Source organism: Parambassis ranga, chromosome 9 (genome assembly GCF_900634625.1).
Source record: "Parambassis ranga chromosome 9, fParRan2.1, whole genome shotgun sequence".
NCBI classification, from domain to species: domain Eukaryota; kingdom Metazoa; phylum Chordata; class Actinopteri; family Ambassidae; genus Parambassis; species Parambassis ranga.
The window spans coordinates 6,142,297-6,163,220 of record NC_041030.1 but is presented as its reverse complement, the minus strand read 5'-3'; the positions used below and the strand labels follow the sequence as shown (position 1 = coordinate 6,163,220).

At 43.3% G+C, this 20,924-nt stretch overlaps 1 protein-coding gene across 1 annotated transcript; it reads left to right on the top strand.

Moving 5' to 3' along the window:
* The first annotated feature begins 12,167 nt into the window (after positions 1–12,167).
* LOC114441111 (dynein heavy chain 2, axonemal-like) lies at positions 12,168–17,841 on the top strand. The gene is made up of 18 exons (XM_028413890.1): positions 12,168–12,227; positions 12,359–12,539; positions 12,618–12,710; positions 12,811–13,049; positions 13,219–13,410; positions 13,488–13,645; positions 13,721–13,808; positions 13,953–14,158; positions 14,413–14,542; positions 14,733–14,915; positions 15,036–15,250; positions 15,340–15,486; positions 16,011–16,167; positions 16,271–16,380; positions 16,922–17,051; positions 17,197–17,385; positions 17,590–17,719; positions 17,825–17,841. The coding sequence occupies exons 1-18, from the start codon at positions 12,168–12,170 to the stop codon at positions 17,839–17,841; spliced, it is 2,625 nt and encodes an 874-aa protein (XP_028269691.1).
* The last annotated feature ends 3,083 nt before the right edge of the window (positions 17,842–20,924 follow it).

Sequence of the window (20,924 nt, the reverse complement as noted above, 5' to 3'; positions counted from 1 at the left end):
GCATCTTTTTGCTGAACTGTAAACACAACTCACTGCTTTACACACAACTTCCAAATGATCAACACACTCCTAGTAAAACTACACACATTTATGGCTGGTATTTACACTATTTTGCCAACTGTCTGGCTACACTGTCACTTGTGAGAACTGTTTTAGATCATTAGCTCACTTTGCAATCAGCATGAGCTCTGTAAATAAGCCACAGGTAAGCTTCAGTGTGGAGAACAATGGAGGGAGAAGACTGAGAAGAGTGAGAATTAGAGGAGGATGAGGACATGAGGAAGCAGGAGGAAGAGGAGGAGGAGGACAAAGACTAGGAGGTGAATTTAGAGGAACAGGTTGCTTAAGCACATTTCTGTAACTATTGGCTATTTGTGCAAAACTCTACACACAAATAAAAAAACCTTACACCAAATCAGCAAAACATTGTAGATCTCTTGCAAAAGCCAATACATCTTGCTTAACTCTTCAAACCTTTGTAAAAATGGTATTTTTGTACCACACAGTTAACACAAACCATCATATTACTAAGCACACAATGTGCCAACTACACACTGATGGTATTAACTGAAAACACATCTGGCTTTTGCTTTCTCTGTGCACAAGGTCTGTCCATGTGAGGTCAAACTTTTGTCATAAATAGTTCTATGAACACACAGGGATTCAAATTTAAAGTATGAATGTTTATTCACACACATCAAAACAAACACAAGAAAACATACAATTTCATCAACATCACATGCATGCAATGTCTTCTAGTCCAAGGTACCGGGGAAAATGTCTCCTGGAGTGCCATATCCAGGCCTGACATGATGCCTGGTCCATATCCTCGCATGCCTCCTTCCAGATGCTGGATGTCTAGTAATTCTGTGGAGTAACAGTTTCAGTTTTACATGTACAGTATTGTTGTTTTTCTCATTAGAGTATGGTACACCTACAAAACTTAGAGTGAGGGAACTGTACTAACCCATTCTCATCAATATGTCCTTATGATGCTTGCTACAGTGTAGCGGCTCAGGCTGAACCCGTTGTCCAGCTTCCCTCAGGGTCAATCCAAGTTTGATCACATGATCCACTATTGTAGCTCCGATGACATCAGTAATTCTATTTCTTCTTACCCTTCCTCCTTCCTCTTCACCTCCTCGTCCTCTTCCTCTAAATTCACCTCCTAGTCTTCGTCCTCCTCCTCTAATTCTCACTCTTCTCAGTTTCCTTCTCCCTCCATTGTTCTCCACACTGAAGCTTACCTGTGGCTTATTCACAGTGCTCATGCTGATTGCAAAGTGAGCTAATGATGTAAAACAGTTCTCACATGTGACAGTGTAGCCAGACAGTTGGTAAAATAGTGTAAATACCAGCCATAAATGTGTATAGTTTTACTAGGAGTGTGTTGATCATTTGGAAATTGTGTGTAAAGCAGTGAGTTGTGTTTACAGTTCAGCAAAAAGAGTGCTGTGAAGTGGATTATATTTATACATTTGCAAATTGTGTGTTACAAAAGTGCAAATTGAGTGTAAAGCAGTTTTTTGGCTTTTAGTTTTGCAAACTGTCATATGCAGTACGGAAATAGGACCCAAATGCAGACCAAAGTAACGTTTAAACAAAGGTGAGTTTTAATGAAAGCCAAAAACAGTCCAGAGGACAAAAAATAACTAAACTCAACTAAGATCAGAACAGATCAAAACCACAAAGTACAAACAAAAGGAAATCAAAAACCAACAAACCAAGGAGATCTAATCCAGGGGAGGACGGGAGGAATACGGAGGACGACAGGACGGAAGAAGGCCAGGTAAACTGAAGAACACGGCACGGGGAATGACAAACACAATGATCCGACGAAGACAAAGGGGAGCATGAGACTTAAATAGGGAGGAGACAGCACAGGTGAAGACAATTAGGGAGGAGCTGGTAATCAGAGGGAGGAGGAACAGAAGGAGAGAGGGGAGGAGCAGAGAAAGACAAGAGGAGAAGCGAAGAAAGAAGATGACAGGAGGGAGAGAGAGGAAGAGGAAGAAGAGAGGGAAGGACTGAGGAGGAGCAGAGAAAGAGGAGGGAGGAAGAGAAGGGGAGAGGGAAGGACTGAGGAGAAAAGAGGACAAACACTGGAAACTAAATAACAAAATAAACAATAAAACAACAAAACAAGGAGCCAAAACCCTGGCTCATGACAAACTCAGTGAGTGATTTTGCTATAACTATTAATAGTTATTGTGCTAGAAATTGTGCTATACAAATCATTGTTAGTGTTTAAGCAATCAGAAAAAACTGTCAGGGCTGGTGGAAGATGGAGGACACAAACGCAGCGGAGCCGGAAGTATCAGGCAATACTCTGTGTTTAATACAGGCCAAAGTTCGGTACACGGGTAATCATTCAGCGTAGCAGTAGTGTCCAAAAGGGCAAAGGCAAAAACAGTGGTCAAAGTTCAAAGCAGTGGTCGGTACACAGTGGATAAGTCCGCGAGGCAAAGGTAACAAAAGGGCAAGGCAAAAACAGTAGTCCGATCCAAAAACAGGTAATACACAGGAAAATCCAAACTCACTCGAAAACACACTGGGGAGATCACAAGAGCGGGAGGCTACTTGGACGGCTATGTCGCTAGGATTACTCACAAGACGAACTGGCAACGAGAGGGAGGAAATACACAGACTTTAAACACAAGAGGGCGGGAAGCCACAGGTGAGGCACATTAGGGCGGAGCAGGTAATCACGGGAGGGGGGAAGGGTGCACACACGAGGAAGGGGGAGTCAACAATCCTGAAACACAGAGGGAAAAATGAATACCAAAATAAGACAGGAAGTAACTAGTCAAACTCGGGTAAATGCACACAGAAAATAAGCTATCAAAATAAAAGCCCTGGCTCAAATCCTGACAGTACCCCCCCCTCAACGTGCGCCTCTTGGCGCACTACCTGGTTTATCCGGATGGAGGCGGTGAAAGTCTTGGATAAGAGTGGGGTCCAAAATCCTTGAAGCCGGCTCCCAAGATCTCTCCTCAGGACCATAACCCTGCCAGTCCACCAGATATTGCAGGCCCCTGCCCCGTCGTCTGACGTCCAGAAGTCTGCGGACAGTGTAGGCTGGCTGACCGTCGATGATTCTGGGAGGTGGCGGGGGTGCAGCAGGTGGATGCAGTGGGCTGGTGGAGAATGGCTTCAACTGAGAGACGTGAAACACGGGATGGATCCGGAGCGTCCTGGGGAGGCGGAGTTTGACGGCCACAGGGTTGATGATCTTGATGATCTCGAATGGTCCGATGAACCTGGGTGAAAGTTTCTTAGATTCGGTATGGAGTTTGATATTGGACGTGGAGAGATAGACCTGCTGTCCAACGGAGTAGTCTGGAGCTCGGGAGCGGTGTCGGTCAGCCAGCCTCTTGTTGGTAGTGGACGAACGGAGCAGGGCAGCACGGGCCTCCCTCCAGACACGCCTGCATCGGCGATACTGATGCTGGACGGACGGTACAGCCACCTCGGTCTCTTCTTCAGGGAACAACGGTGGCTGGAAACCCATGGAGCACTCAAAGGGAGAGAGACCAGAAGCGGAAGAGGTGAGCGAATTGTGAGCATACTCAACCCAGGGGAGGTCCGTGCTCCAGGTGGACTGGCGCCGGGTACAGACGCAGCGAAGGGCAGCCTCCAGGTCTTGATTAGCCCGCTCGGTTTGGCCATTGGTTTGGGGGTGGAACCCTGAGGAGAGACTAGCAGAGGTGCCGAAGGCTGTGCAGAAGGCCCGCCAAACCTGAGAGATGAACTGTGGACCCCGGTCAGAGACGATGTCCTGTGGGAGCCCATGTAAGCGAAAAACATGTTTAATCATTAGTTGAGCGGTTTTCTGCGGCAGAAGGTAGCTTGGGGAGGGCTATGAAGTGAGCGGTCTTAGAGAATCGGTCTACGATTGTGAGAATCGTAGTTTTACCCTTTGACAGGGGTAATCCAGTCACAAAGTCTACAGCTATGTGTGACCATGGCCGAGTAGGCACAGGGAGGGGCTGCAACTCCCCTGCAGGCGGCTGGTTGCCAGTCTTTCCTTGGGCACAGATGGTACAAGCTCCCACAAACTCTCTGACATCCCTTACCAGACCGGGCCACCAGAAGCGACGTCGGATGAAGGATTCAGTTCGGCGGGCTCCAGGATGACAGGTAAGGCGGGAGGCATGTGCCCACTGGAGAACTCTGGTGCGCACACTCTGAGGGACAAACAGACGATTAGCAGGCCCCCCACCAGGGTCCGGTTCCAGGACCTGAGCTCTTTTGATGTCATCAGAGAGTTTCCAGGTAAGTGCGCCTAGTACACAGGAGGGGGGTACAATGCTCTCTGGTACTTTGTTCTCTTCCTCGGGCTCGAACTGTCTCGAGAGAGCGTCAGGTTTCACATTCTTAGAGCCAGGGCGGTAAGAGATAGTAAATTGAAAGCGATCAAAAAATAATGCCCACCGCGCCTGCCTGGAGTTCAGCCGCTTTGCAGTTCGGATGTAAGACAAGTTTTTGTGATCCGTCCAAACCACAAAGGGCTGTTCAGCTCCCTCTAACCAATGACGCCACTCTTCTAAGGCTAGCTTGATGGCTAGAAGTTCTCGATTGCCCACATCGTAATTACGTTCTGCTGGGGTCAGACGGCGAGAAAAATAAGCACAAGGGTGCGTTTTGTTATCTTTCTCAGATTTTTGTGATAGGACGGCCCCCACCCCATAGTTAGAGGCATCTACTTCTACCACAAACTGGCTGGAAGGGTTGGGCTGAATGAGAACAGGCGCGGAGGAAAACAAGGTCTTAAGGCGAGAAAAGGCTGCTTCAGCTGCAGCTGACCAAACAAACGGAACCGAGGGAGAAGTGAGACCTGTTAGAGGAGCAGCCACGGCGCTGAAACCCCGAATGAACCTTCTGAGAAAATTGGCAAAGCCCAGGAATTTTTGTAGATGTTTACGGCTGGCCGGGGTAGGCCACTCCAGCACTGCTTTAACCTTATCTGGGTCAGGTCTCACCTCCCCCCCGGCCACAACAAACCCAAGGAAGGATACAGTGGAGGAATGAAACTCACATTTGCCAGCTTTCACAAATAGCTTGTTTTCCAACAGGCGTTGGAGTACAAGTCGAACATGTCGCCGATGTTCTGTAATATTTCTGGAAAAGATCAAGATGTCATCGAGATAAACAAAAACAAACCGATGAAGAAAATCCCTAAGAACATCATTGATCAAATGTTGAAACACAGCAGGAGCATTAGTTAGTCCAAATGGCATTACCAGATATTCAAAATGTCCCAAAGGTGTATTGAAGCCTGTCTTCCACTCATCTCCTGAACGAATGCGCACCAGGTGGTAGGCACTAAATGCACACAGAAAATAAGCTATCAAAATAAAAGCCCTGGCTCAAATCCTGACAAAAACTGTAAAGCCATCGCCATATGATGTCACTCCCAAGTTTGTAAATGCCACTTCGAACAGCAGATGTGCCACAATAATATGGATCTGAAACAAACACAAAACTCAGCACACAAAATAATGAATACAGCACAAGAAAAAGAAGAGCTAAGGGTTATTTTTACTACAGACACAACAAATGTACTGGAAAGAAGAAAGAACAGAAAAACAGAAATGCAGCAGGAAGAATCTTACTCGGCCATTTTCTCTGACGAGACTGCAGCTGCTGGTACACGAGTACACCAGCCGCATACTGAGCATGTGTCAAACAAACTCGCTGCCACACAAGCGGAGCAGGGTGTCTCCCACCCGGATTCTTCCTGGTCCATTGTCTCTACGAATACCAATGGCTGGGACCGCTACATTAAGTGGAAATGGGAAGAAATTGTATCTATTGCTATATTTCGGCAATTATTTGGGTATATACCACCCACCTCTGTTAACCCGTATCAATAATATTTTATAATATATATATATATAAAAGCCCCAATAGTAAGCCCCCACCTGCTCAACACAAGAGCAGCTGACCCGAGAGAGAAAATCATGGACAAGATGAACACCTGGAACCTCCGCAGCCGGTTACCAAGACTAAGTTAAGTATTAAGATTAAGATTAAGATTAAGAAACCTTTATTAGTCCCACAATGGGGAAATTGCATTTTTGCAACGGCATACAGACAGCAAGGGATAAGTTAGGAAAAAGATATACAATATAAAATAGGCTACCAATAAAAGATATATACATTATAAACAGTTTACATATTTAACAGTTATTGCACAGGTGAGTGGAGGTAGAAATGGTATATAAACTGTACATAGTGCAACTAAATAAATAACAGTAAAATAAAAGCACACTGTGGTGTGTAAGTATTGCTCCTATCAGAAGTGTTTATTATAGAGTCTGACAGCAGCAGGAAGGAAAGACCTTCTGTATCTCTCCTTCACACACCGAGGGTGGAGCAGTCTGCCACTGAAGCTGCTCTGCAGGGCTGACAGGGTGTCCTGCAGGGGGTGGGACTCATTGTCCAGCATGGATGTTAGTTTTGCCAGGACCCTCCTGTCACCCACCTCCTGCACTGAGTCCAGAGAGCAGCCCAGGACAGAGCTGGACTTCCTGATGACTCTGTCCAGCTTCTTCCTCTCCCTCTCAGTGATGCTGCTGTTCCAGCAGACCACACCATACATGATGACTGATGCCACCACAGAGTCATAAAAGGTCTTCAGGAGTGCCCCTTTCACTCCAAAAGACCGCAGTCTCCTCAGCAGGTAGAGCCTGCTCTGGCCCTTCCTGTACAGTGCGTCTGTGTTGTGAGTCCAGTCCAGTTTGTTGTTGAGGTGAACACCCAGGTATTTGTAAGAGTCCACCTGCTCAATGTCCATTCTCTGGATGTTCACCGGTAAGGGGGGGGCTGAGTGTCGTCTGCGAAAGTCCACCACCATCTCCTTGGTTTTCCCTGCATTGATCAGGAGGTGGTTTCGCTGACACCAGTCCACAAAGTTCTGCGTCAGTCCTCTGTACTCCGCGTCATCGTCATCTCTGATGAGACCAACAATCGCAGTGTCATCAGAGAACTTCTGCAGCACACAGCCGTCAGTGTTGTGTCTGAAGTCCGACGTGTAGAGGGTGAAGAGAAAGGGGGCCAGGACGGTCCCCTGAGGGGCACCCGTGTTACAGGTGAGCAGGTCAGACACACAGTTCTGGGCTCTCACAAACTGTGGTCGGTTTGTGAGGTAGTCCCTGATCCACTCTGACAGCAGGTGGTCCACCCCTGTCTGCTCCAGTTTGTCCTTCAGGATCGCCGGCTGGATGGTGTTGAAAGCACTGGAAAATTCTCACAGTGCTGCCGGGCTTCTCCAGGTGAGAAAGAGCTCGGTGTAGCAGGAAGGTGACAGCATCCTCCACTCCAACATTAGGCCTGTAGGCGAACTGCAGCGGATCCATGGAGGAGCCCACTGTGGAGCGGAGGTGTCTCAGGACCAGTCTCTCCAGTGTCTTCATGAGGTGGGATGTCAGAGCCACTGGTCTGTAGCTGCTGAGGTCTTTGGGGTGTGGTGTTTTAGGCACTGGTACCACACAGGAGGTCTTCCAGAGCTGTGGTACCACCCCCAGCTTGAAAGTCTACCCGAGGATGTGAATGCAGCACTACAAACAATCCCTACCGTGACCATCACTGAGACCAACAAGCTAATGTACACCACAGCAACAGTGAGCCTTGAGATGCTTGGCCACAAAATACACACCACCAAGGAGCAGTGTCCTACATGGAGGAGAAGGTCAGAGGCAAAAATAAGGGCAACTCGGAGAGAAGTTAGCCAACTATCAGAACTACAGAGAATAAACTGCTTTTTGAACCAAAAAAAAGAAAGAAAGAACGAGTGACACTGGACCAAAAAAACTGCATGCGCCCACACAGTCCTACCACGGCCTGAATGGACTCACGAGGCGCCACCTAGCGGTTTGAAGGACAACAAAGAAGCCAGATTAAGCCAGATTGAGCACGGACACGCGTGTGTGATAGCAAGACTTGAAAATAGGTCTGAACTCATGGAAATGATAGTGATGATCAGATCATGTGTTCCCATCTGTTTCAGTCCCTCTGAAAGAGCTGCTCATCAAAGTCACTGGGGTCCTGCGGGCTGTTTAATAACAGCCACTTTGACAAGTTTATGCCTCATTTCTGGTCTGTTTCTGCTCTCTTTATTTTGTGTCTCTGCTCTTTGATATAGCTGCTCTCCTCTACACAGACCTGAATCAGTCTTTCCACGTTGTCCTTCTATTTACCTCCCTCACACATTGCCACTAACACACCGGGAGTAACCTCTTGCTGTGAAGTGTTGTGGTGTGTGGAAACTGTTGGAACATCTGGATCAAGTGACTACGGTACTTAGTCATAAAAATATCTGAGCGTGTGCTCATTGAATCTCTAAGTGATCTGGTGAGCTGTGCTGACTAGCACTTGCATGAAGACAGTCCACAGCTTTAAAAAGTAAAAAGAAAGCACACCTTTCTAATGAATCTGTATTTACAGTGTTGCCTGAAAATATGTCCTGATTGATATTAGCCCATTTTCATACACGTCCTAACAGTGGAAAAAGTGTTCTCAATCAAACTAATGAAACCAAAATCTTTAACTTTGTCCTTACATATGTGCAAGGGGCACAAGTATGTGAACCTTCAGGATCAGCAGTTTTTTTAAGGCTAAATTAGAATCCAGCTGTTCAGAGGTGTTTTCAATCAATGGAAAACTGATTCTTGTCATGTTATTCATGTCATCTATAAATCCCTACAGGTCTTGAAATGAATGTGATTGTAAGGGTGCCCAAATGTATGCACATGCCTGTTTCTGTTTAAATGCACATAAAAAATGTTTCTGTTGGGCCAATAAAAATGATTTCACTACTGAAATGTTTCCGTTTCTATAAGGTATAACATATGTGAACATTAAGTTGCTGCTTCAAAAGCTCAGCAAGTGACAAACCGATGCACTGACTGCCTTTGTGTGTACGTATTTATCCATCATTCTGTGTTGTGTGTCTGTGCAGGAGTGCATTTTTTGTTCCAATCATACACAAACACACACACAGTGATGGTGCTCTCTAGCGGCTTTCCAGTTTTTTTCCAAGATCGTAGCATTCAGATGAATGCTTCAGATGAACAGATCAGAAAATGTTATCTGAATTTACAGCGTACATTTAAAAGTTATTGACTCTACTGTGCAGGTGAGATCTGATCATATGTGGCAGGTCTGGTTTAGGAGCAGCAGACATCAGTAAAATGTCAGGTAGACGAAGTTGGAGTCATTTAGTGCTGATCTCAAAGGGTCTGGTAATTTAATGTTTACACAGGTTTGCAGTGCATGGCAACGAGACGTAAAAACGTGATGACGTGCCCTACGACAGATGCGTACTGAATGACGGAGTCTTTTTGAGAGAAGTGCCGCGTCTCACTGTACAGCTGACAGTTTAACAGCAGAGAACGTTAACAAGCAAAGACGGACTGCTCTGCTGCTCCAGTAAAACATCACAGTTTATCACAGACAGTCTGCTCACACGACACAAACTAATTCATGGTTTACACATGTTCGCATTTCTGGAGAGTTGCTTTTATCCAGCCGCCGCTAAAAAGGCCCGAGCAGGCTGCCGGCCAGGACGCAGCCTCCCCGGGCAGCAGGGAGCAATGAGCGTCCCTCTCCCTCTCCATCGTTTCGCTTTAACTTCTCTAATGGCTCCAGCATCGCTCCCTGCTGCCCGCTCCTGCCCGCACCGGGCAGCAGGGAGCGACACGATGGACAGGGAGAGGGACGCTCCGCTCCACTCCCCTGCGCTCCTGGAGCCCCCCTGTACTCCGGCACGTTCCCCAGAGAGGGACGCTCAATGCTGCACGGGGAGGCTGCTCTCTGGCCGGGCAGCCTGCTCCCATGCGCCCGGTCCATGAATTCTAATAGGGCTACTATACTACAACTAATAATAACAATATTTCGTGCGCACGTTATACATAATTCCTGGCGACAATTTATTTCTTTTCTTTTTGACCATGTCACAGAGGGGCTCCGTAGTTTTGGAGAACTTCACTTGTACAGACGCTCTCTGATAGCAGGCTGTCTGCAGAAGTGTTTAGTCTCGCAGTGAATTGTGTCGAAGTGCTGAACCGGTGTTGTGCACCTTCCGAGCCCTCTGCGTAGCTGGAACCAACAACCAGGCCCTGCAGCACCGCGTGACGCACCACGATGCAGACAGAGAGAGAGAGAATGTTCTGCTCAGAGAGTCATGATGCAAACGTTACACAATGAGTTGAAAACAAAAATAAGAATTGCCTGTTGACTTTGTATGATTTATGATTGTATTAGTTTGGCTGGCGGGCCATAGAAAATCCGACCGCGGGCCGTAGTTTGGACACCCCTGCTGTAGATCTTCTGTCTGATTCATACAGCCTGTCATAGCTCCCCTCTTTTCTTTATTTATCCCTCTCTGCTCTGCCCCTCCTTGGCATGGCAACCTGTCATTAGTTATGAGCTGACAGACAGGATTTTGGCTTGCCGGCTGCATCTCTGCGAAGATTGTCTGCATGTTTGGTGGTTATATGTCTGTGTTGCACTACCTGCATAAAAGTCATTCCAAACTTGTTTTAATTAAATACGCTGTAATTGACTTCAGAACTTATTGGTTAACACATATTAAAGGTGTACACAAATTAATATAAATACTAAAATAGCTGACAATTAAATATTTTGCAGCTCACGTGACTGAAAATATAATTGTCCCTTTTTCTGTCTTCCCCTAATGTAACAGTAATTTGCCATTTTGCCACTAGGGGGCGACCTGGGACAATTTAAAATAAAGGACTTCACCAAGGTTGTACAGATTTAGCCACATATTATTTTATTTTAGATTATTTTAGATTAGATTTGTTATCGTCCAGCATATTAGGTAACAAGGCTACAGCAAACATTTTTTTCCACCATTCTTTGGCTACATCAACACAAAGTGTGGTTGTGTGTATGGCAAAAAGCATAGACGCATGACTCTTAACATTCGTTTGTATTCTAAATCTTTGCAGTTCGCAGAAAATCTTGTCTTTAAAAATGCAACGTGAGCACGCATGTAACATGAACGAGCTCGTTTTCACGCCCTCTCTGCGCCTGGTTTCCCAGGCGACCAAACCTCCCCATTGGGACAGGCACACAGGTTTAACGGAATTAACGGGAAATTTTAAGAACGGCGTGTCATAAAAGTTTTATTTGCGCATAGCTGTCACTGTGAACCTGTAGAGTTAGAATTACGTTACGTTGCACCGCGGGAGGACCGTTACCCGAAAGGTAAAGAAAATAACGATGCTAAAAGTTTGCAAACTGGCTAATGCTAAATGCTATTTTGTTAGCTAGGCTACATCTATGGCGTACGTTAATGTAGATGAAAACACGAGTTGTTTATTAGTAAATATAAGTGAGCTTTAAATGTAAGAGTCAATAAAAGCAGTGTAAGCTAAATGGCCAAGGTCTTAGTAACAATGCTGAGATATGCTCTGTTAACGTAAAAAACGGCAATGAATCATTACTTAAACTTTTAAATTCAAATCTGTTTGCTTCATTTGCACATCACTAGTAATTATGTTTTTGTCTCTGTGTGCATTCACATGTTTCCATAGCCATGGCGGAAGGAGTAAATTTGGAGGTGGGGGCTTCGAAAGAACAGGAAGAGGATTATAATAAAGCCATTCGTCAGGTAAAGATGGATAGTGGATCCACATTCTGTAACTTTACCTCATACTACAGAATTTTAACTTAACATGGATATATATTTCCCCTAAAAAATTAAGGCAGAATAAATAGCTGTCTTTTTGACAAAGTTACCGTCTAAGCTAACAGACCTACCTGTTATATTTACTTTAATACAAAATGAAAGTGCAGAAAAGTCTTGCACATCCTAATATGTTGGCAATAGGTGCACTGAAGGTTCAGTTCAGTGCATACATGGGAGGTGTTCAGACGCACAATGTGTCAAATGTGTGTCAGTGTTGAGTATTATACTCTCTACTACTTGCTTAGCAAAATATTTAGTTTTAGTTTCAATTTTGCAAAGTATCCTTGGTTCACAGATTTTCCATTTGCCCTCTCCTTTCTTTTTCTTTTGTCTGCCCATCCACTGGAAGTTGTTTATCTGTTTTGCACCTGGTGTACCCAATGAATACTGGACAGAGGAGAATGAGAAGGCATTGGATACATTTATTATGGACACCTCCATCAGAACCATGATAATCTACAATGATACCTCTGTCGGGCTTCGTGTGGTGTACTCCATGCCATCATTGGTACAGTATTTTACTTTCTTCTCTACTCTCAACTGATTTCTTATTATGAACAAATCAGATTATTTATTTATAGTATTTCTGTAGATTTTTCTCTTTTATTTCACCATTGTATATAAATGTTTGCCTTACAGGAAGAAGTAGAGAAGCTGTCCTATTTTATCCGCAAGCCAGGAGCTGTAATCACAGTGGAGACGTTTTATGAGGCCCTCCAATTTGGCTGTGTGCATGGCAATGCCATCCAGAGTCTGTTGCAGTTCATGAACTCCATTGCCAACACCGAAGAGATGCACTGCTACCTTTTCAGTATTACAGGTATTTAAATCAGGAAATTGGAGTTCACATTTCTGATGATGTGTTGCAGTGTCATAATTGAAAGATTTTTTTTTACAGATGAGATGTTTGTTGTGTATATCCCATCTGAAGCCCTACAGTGCAGTCCTGAGGAAGCCTGCAAAGACAAGAGTCTGGTACAGAGAATTGAGAGTAAGCTTGAGAAACCATTTATGTTTGTGACTCTTTGTTCAATACACAGTCCTTGTCTGTGTTTTTTTCCACCACTCACTCATTTTTTATCACATTATAGCTGTTATGATTCACTGGATGGACCAGATCAAGGAGCTACTGAATGAACAAGAAATAGTGACAATGATGGACAATTGTGGTCCGCTGCCAGAGATTGACTTCTGGGAGAGGCGCTACGCCAAGCTGTTGGACATCACCCAGCAGCTAGAAAAGTCAGAGGTCAGACACATCCAGAATATCCTGCAGCTTGCTTCCTCTCTGTATGTACATCGCTTTTGCGAAGTAGCCAACAAAATTCAGGTATGTAACACAAAACAATCATTTTCTTACAACAGTACTATACATGTAATGTCTCCTGAGTATTTCTTATTTATTCTGTTCAGCAATTTGTTATGTAGAAAGTTATTCTGTAATTTCTAATGTAGGAATTTGATATCATATCATATTTCCTTCTGTGTGTGGTGTCCAGGAGTGCTGTCTGCAGGCCAAGTCAAACCTGACCTTTCTGTCCATACTGAAGGAGCCCTGCAAAGAGCTAGCCCAACTCAAACCAAGCCAAGTTGCTTCCAAGCTGCCGAACATTGTCAATCTTATTCGTATTATCTGGAACAACTCCATCCACTACAACAGCAGTGAGAGGATCACCGGCCTCTTTCGGCAGGTATGTGAATATATATGTTAAATACATCCACACCACATGTAACCAACCCACCAACTTTTTGTGTTTGTTTTCTGCAGATAAGCAATCAAATCATCTACCTGTGCTCCCAAAGCATCTCCCTGGACAAGATTTTTAAGGGCCACGTGTTATCCAGCAAACAAGTCCTCGCTGACTGTTTGCAGTGCTGCACGTCCTGGAAGGAAATTTATCTGCAGGCTTCACAGCTGCACTCCAAGTAGGAGAGTTTTCATCTGTACAGAGTACACAGCTGAGTTTATTTGTAATGCTACATGTCTGTTCTTTATTTCAGGTATTCCCCTAAAGGCTGGGATCTGGATGAAACAAGGTTTTTCGTGGTGATTGATGCTTTCATTCAGAGGCTCACTGACCTGCTTGAGGTAAACACAGTAGCATCTGCATGTTATGTCGGCGGACATAGCTGACATGACCAAATGGCCCAAGTTGACTAGGCTTCTTTTTGAATATATTGTAAATCCCTGGAACATATTTTGATTTATTATTATTTTCTCGTCCCCTCTCAGGTGTGTGACTGTCAGCATCAATTTGCCCGTTGGGAGGATGGAGAGCAGACATCCCTGCCATGCTTTGGTGGTCTCCAAGGGGAAGAGTTCACCGGCACCCTCCAGACACTGGAAGATACATTTCATCATGGCCTGCAGAACCTGTGCTCTGTTGATAAAGCCATCTTTGATGTCACTGATAACACATGGTGCAGTGAATTCAGCAGGTTGATCTAATGCTTTTTATTCTTAAGACTAAATATTTTAGCAGGAAAATATTTAATGTACTACCGAATTCCCAAAATGTGTTTTATGGGTATGTGTAAGAATTGGCCACATCAGAAGGTGCTTCCCTTTAGACAGAGACATTTTCCAAAGAAAGCACTCACTTGTGCGCATGCATAATATCTAAATATCTATAATGTGTGTTCGTGTGCACTCCTGTTTTAATGTGCTTCTGAAGTGTTTTTTGTGTACACAGATTTTGCGCACTGGTAAAGAATCTGGAAATGATGATGCAGAACTTGATCAATTCAGTATTTAAGACAGTGTACTTATTCGAGGAAGGAGTCCGGCTTCTGGACATTTTCAGGCCTGTGTCTGCTCGTGAGGTATCATTCACAGTCTATACATTAGATTTGTCATTAGTTACTTCAACTTAATTTATTTAAAATTCTATTACTTAGAACAAATAGGCAAAAGTAACCGCACTTTTAGGCTAGATGCATTGTTTATAGTCTGTCCCATGTTTGCCTTCTCTTGCACTCACACAATTCATACATACAATCTTCTCAATCACAGGCCATTAAGCGCGTCACAGATGAAAAGGCAGAGGAGGTGTACAACATTTTTAACAAGGAGCTCAAAATGGTTAACAATATCCTTAACAAGAACACAAGTTCTTCTTCTCTCCATATGCCCAAGATATCAGCACATGTCTACAAGCTGATGGGCCTCAAACATCGTTTAGAGACACCCATGGAGGTGAGTGCATAACACTATACATATCAAACCTGCTTTTTTTTTGTGTGTGATGGTTACTTCACTACATCCTTTTATTCTTTCCTGGATTTTCTCCCTTTTGTCCTCTTTATCCCACTTTAGGTGCTCCAAAAGGCTTACTTCATGCCTGACTCTAACACACGCAAAGCAGTAGTTTCCTCCTGTAGCCAGACAATCCAGGTTTTAGATGAGCTAGTCAGGAAGAGCTTCAGTGAGTGGAGCCAGAAATTGGACGGACAGCACTTAAAGAGCCTGGAGCAGCCACTCATGGTGCGCTACGCAGACGGGTCGAACCAGCTGGACATCAACTTTGACAAGTGGGTCTAACAAAAGTACACACAAATTACACAAAAGACACAAAGTTTCACACTACGACTGTAAAATCTCCTTGTGTGTTCTTTTCCAGAAACCTGCTGGAGATGTTCTCTGAAATCTGCCACTGGAAACGACTAAAATTTGAGATCCCCCAGATTGTGTCTGACATATACCAGGAGAAGGATGATCTCAAACTCCTCAGGGATAGGGTCGTGATGCTGATCAGGAATTATAACAGGTCACACACACGCACGCACATACTGTATATGTTTGCATTGTACCATTTGTACCTCTTCCCTCTGGAAGAGGTACAGGAGCATCAGAACTCACACCAACAGACTGAGACACAGCTTCTTCCCCAGAGCTGTGAAATCCATCACTCCACTATCCCATACACATCCCACCCACCCAAAGACTGAGTAATAAACCTCTGTACACAGACACTGTGCACTTTAAACCATTAATACACTGCTTCTTGTACAATATATTCATACTGGTCACTTTAAACATTTAATTTGCACTGTTAGTTTTACTCTTTTTATTCTTATTCTATTTTATATTTATGTAGGTATATTTTAAGCATGCCTCTTTTTTATTTTATGTGTCCAACTGTGTGCCTAAGCCAAGAGCTGCTAAACAAAATTTCATTGTACCCTGCATAGTGACAATAAAGATTCTTCATTCTTGATTCTTGTAATCACACATTGAACTCAAAATGCTTTTATCTAATGTTTTTTTTATCTCCGTTTGGGTACACATCAGGATCATCGGAATGCTGTCCCCAAACGAGCTGAGCCTGTTTAGGGATAAACTTCGTTTCATTGATGAGAAGATTCAGCCAGGTCTAACCAGCCTCACGTGGTTGTCCAAAGCAGCTTCCACTGCGTTTGTCTGTGACTCCCTCCCTCATGTTGACAAGGTTGTAACATGTCATTACAAAAACAGTTTAAAGATAATCATCAATGGATTATAATTACTGAGCAGTTCCTCTTGTCATCTCTCCTTTCCAATAATCACTCTAGCTCCAGGTGATAGTAGATGATTACAAAGAGTCATATGTTTCCATATGCAACCTCTTCCACCAGATTAGTGAAGCACTGCTGGTTAGACTGGATGAAAACACTGTGTACAGGTAACTACAAATGTAATTAAAGCTGCAAGCAGCGACTCACAGCCGCCGCCTCCCCTATCGTCCCACATCCTCTCTCCCCCTGTACTGGCACTAGCTGTGGTCTGCAGGGCAGAAGAGTACACCAAAACACATATAGAAAAGAGGATAGAAAAGACAGGTCCTCCAGCCAGTAGGTGGCGCAGTGACTGTAGCAATACGATACAGCCAGAAAAACATCTATTTCTTGTGAGTTGGTGAAGGGTAAACTTTGTGGCAGTGCCACAGCCAGACGGCATGACAAAGTGCTGCGTTTTTGATAACTTTTGGTCCCTAACCCCTTAAGTGCAAGTGCACCAATTTTCAGCCCTATCAAGCAATTCCCCTAAGAGGAGTTTGCAAAAGTGTGGGGAGTGCAAAATGTTAATATTAATTAAAAAAATTGCATTTCAATCGGGCTCTGGCACGTTTCTTGCTCGGACCCTAATGATGACCTTCAAGCATTGATTTTATACCCATACAGTACATTTTTTCATTTGATTTGATTTACCTCATTGTATTGTAGGAACTTGGAGTTTGAGGACGACCAGAAAGTTCACCAGCAGAGCCAACTCAAAATAATCCAGTCTGCACACCACGCTATTGCTGATATCCTGACCCACCTCAACAGAATTTTCAATACTGATGGAACTGAGGTACATGTCATTCACTTAGTAGTGGTAGGGTTCCACCATGTATATGCATGTGTAATTTAAGGAGTGGTTTACTTGTAAAGTAATAGCATAATAGTGATGCTTTTACAAGAATGGGTACTTTACAAGGTTTTTCATGGCATTTCAGGTCCAGGAAGCCTGGGTGGCCTTCACAGAGAAGGTGGACCACGTGGTAGAGGAAGCTCTTAGACGTAACATCAAGAAATCCATGAAGAAGCTATCTAGAGCCATCAATGGGGATAGCAAGACATCACCCAATCCCTTGCTCAAAGTCTTCGTAGAACCGCGTCAGGCATCTCCCCAAACTGAACCAAAGGTCCATGTGATAATGATTTGGTTTCACTTTAACATGTTCATTGTATACTGTACTCATTTTTCAGGCACACTTTAGGCTGTCTTTAAGAGGCTTTTATTCATCTGCAACTAGAGCTCAATGTTGCCATGTAGCCTTGTTTTTACAGCTCTTTAAAAGTCAAAGAAATACAAGAAAATTGAGTGTATGTCTGTGGTGGTTTGACAGGTGGAGTTCTCTCCAAGTCTCGCAAAGCTTGAACAGATTCTAAACATTTTGCCCCAGCTCATCAGCATCATCTCAGACATTGAACGCCTCACAGAAGGCTCTCAGCTAAATCCGATACACGTCAACATAGGTTTGAACATTTTTTACATTCTGCATAAACAGTATGTATATGCGACTATATGTGTCATTTGGTGCCTTTTATCTGGTGTCACCCTGGTCTTCTCTTATCCCTCAGAGCAAATGAAGAGATAAGAAATATTCAGGAAGCTGTTTCTGCAGGGATGGCTGCCAATGCCAACCTCTTGCAGGACTGTGTGAAGACATGGGACCAATACAGGGACATCTGGAAGTTCAACTTTGAACAGGACCTGTCAGTATCTTCTCTTGATGCAGCTATATGCAGGTAAAAATGAACATGATCTAAAGTAAATACAATGCAAAATGTATTGTAAATTTTTTACACCCAGTACTCTAATTATCACCCTGTAATGCATGACTGCAAAAAAACATGCTCCAGATGTGCATACCAAGATTTCCTAAGCTTTGTCTGCCTCATTTGCTGCTCTGTAGGTACACAGAGATAACCAACAATGTTCAACAGGAAGAGACTGTATTTAACATCGGATTCATCGTGCTGGACTGTTCACTTCTCAAGTCCTTGTTGGTACAGCACTGCACTGAGATTACCCAGTTTCTCAGTCAGATCCGCCTTAAATATTAGTGTGCAGGTGTTAGTGTGCAGTAAACCACAATAGTTAACTATGGTTTATTATGCTGCTGGAGGTATTAACATACATAATCTGTTTTACAATTCGTACAGCAGCCCATATTTCCTTCTCCTATGAGTAGACTTACAAAGGCCTTTAAGCTGTAGTTCTGTTTCACAAATCAGTTTGATTTAAGTCCAATTTGGGAAATTACATTAACGGGCATTTATTTTTCACTTAAGATTATTTTCTGTAGTAACAGTAGTTCAAATAAACTGTTAACCTAAATTTAGTTAAGTACATGTCAGGTAAATTACATGGCAGCATCACCCAGAAACAATGTAGTTCCTATGTGATGTACACAACATATTCTTACAAATAGATAATACAGACAAATAGTAAACAAATAGTTCAGTAGGTTAGTGTAATCCCCACTACATGTTCCTGCATTAACTGATAATACATATTTTTTAAAAGTTATTAAATGTATTTACATGTATTTTTATTTATCCTTTGTACTGGAGTCTCAGCCTTCTCTACATACATACGATCTCACTCGCTGATAGGTTTCCTTTTGATTTGGTTCAATTTGTGTTGTTATTAACCTTGACTTAAAACAAGTCTGCAGCTATTGTAAAGCTACAGAAATTGATCAATTCCATTGTGCATTTTTATCCAAGTATTTAACATGCTTCAAGACTGACTCAAATCCTTTGATTTTTTTGATTTCGTTATTAAAGTTTTCAGATCAGATTGTGTTTTCTTGATCACCGTTTCACCACTCGGAGCCAACATACCTGCACACATACATCTTCATTCAAAGTTACAGCTGATTGACAGGCGTAAATTAGCAGCACAGTCTCATTTCATAACGTGCAGAGCCTGCTTTTGACTCATTACAGTTTTTTCTGAATGCTTAAACACTATCAATGATTCTTATAGCACAATTTCTAAAACTATTAATAGTTATAGCAAAATCACTCACTGAGTTTGCAAAACTAAAAGCAAAAAAAGCTGCTTTACACTCAGTTTGCACTTTTGTAACACACAATTTGCAATTGCATAAATATAATCCACTTCACAGCATCTTTTTGCTGAACTGTAAACACAACTCACTGCTTTACACACAACTTCCAAATGATCAACACACTCCTAGTAAAACTACACACATTTATGGCTGGTATTTACACTATTTTGCCAACTGTCTGGCTACACTGTCACTTGTGAGAACTGTTTTAGATCATTAGCTCACTTTGCAATCAGCATGAGCTCTGTAAATAAGCCACAGGTAAGCTTCAGTGTGGAGAACAATGGAGGGAGAAGACTGAGAAGAGTGAGAATTAGAGGAGGATGAGGACATGAGGAAGCAGGAGGAAGAGGAGGAGGAGGACAAAGACTAGGAGGTGAATTTAGAGGAACAGGTTTGCTTAAGCACATTTCTGTAACTATTGGCTATTTGTGCAAAACTCTACACACAAATAAAAAAACCTTACACCAAATCAGCAAAACATTGTAGATCTCTTGCAAAAGCCAATACATCTTGCTTAACTCTTCAAACCTTTGTAAAAATGGTATTTTTGTACCACACAGTTAACACAAACCATCATATACTAAGCACACAATGTGCCAACTACACACTGATGGTATTAACTGAAAACACATCTGGCTTTTGCTTTCCTCTGTGCACAAGGTCTGTCCATGTGAGGTCAAACTTTTGTCATAAATAGTTCTATGACACACAGGGATTCAAATTTAAAGTATGAATGTTTATTCACACACATCAAAACAAACACAAGAAACATACAATTTCATCAACATCACATGCATGCAATGTCTTCTAGTCCAAGGTACCGGGGAAAATGTCTCCTGGAGTGCCATATCCGGCCTGACATGATGCCTGGTCCATATCCTCGCATGCCTCCTTCCAGATGCGGGATGTCTAGTAATTCTGTGGAGTAACAGTTTCAGTTTTACATGTACAGTATTGTTGTTTTTCTCATTAGAGTATGGTACACCTACAAAACTTAGAGTGAGGGAACTGTACTAACCCATTCTCATCAATATGTCCTTATGATGCTTGCTACAGTGTAGCGGCTCAGGCTGAACCCGTTGTCCAGCTTCCCTCAGGGTCATCCAAGTTTGATCACATGACCACTATTGTAGCTCCGATGACATCAGTAATTCTATTTCTTCTTACCCTTCCTCCTTCCTCTTCACCTCCTCGTCCTCTTCCTCTAAATTCACCTCCTAGTCTTCGTCCTTCTCCTCTAATTCTCACTCTTCTCAGTTTCCTTCTCCCTCCATTGTTCTCCACACTGAAGCTTACCTGTGGCTTATTCACAGTGCTCATGCTGATTGCAAAGTGAGCTAATGATGTAAAACAGTTCTCACATGTGACAGTGTAGCCAGACAGTTGGTAAAATAGTGTAAATACCAGCCATAAATGTGTATAGTTTTACTAGGAGTGTGTTGATCATTTGGAAATTGTGTGTAAAGCAGTGAGTTGTGTTTACAGTTCAGCAAAAAGAGTGCTGTGAAGTGGATTATATTTATACATTTGCAAATTGTGTGTTACAAAAGTGCAAATTGAGTGTAAAGCAGTTTTTGGCTTTTAGTTTTGCAAACTGT

Bases quoted from the DNA above. Each gene is read 5' to 3' on its own strand.
- LOC114441111 (XM_028413890.1), top strand. From the start codon at position 12,168: ATGATAATCTACAATGATACCTCTGTCGGGCTTCGTGTGGTGTACTCC. The intron at 13,809-13,952 runs GTAAACACAGTA...GTCCCCTCTCAG, and splicing joins GGCTCACTGACCTGCTTGAG to GTGTGTGACTGTCAGCATCA. The intron at 17,052-17,196 runs GTACATGTCATT...ATGGCATTTCAG, and splicing joins TCAATACTGATGGAACTGAG to GTCCAGGAAGCCTGGGTGGC.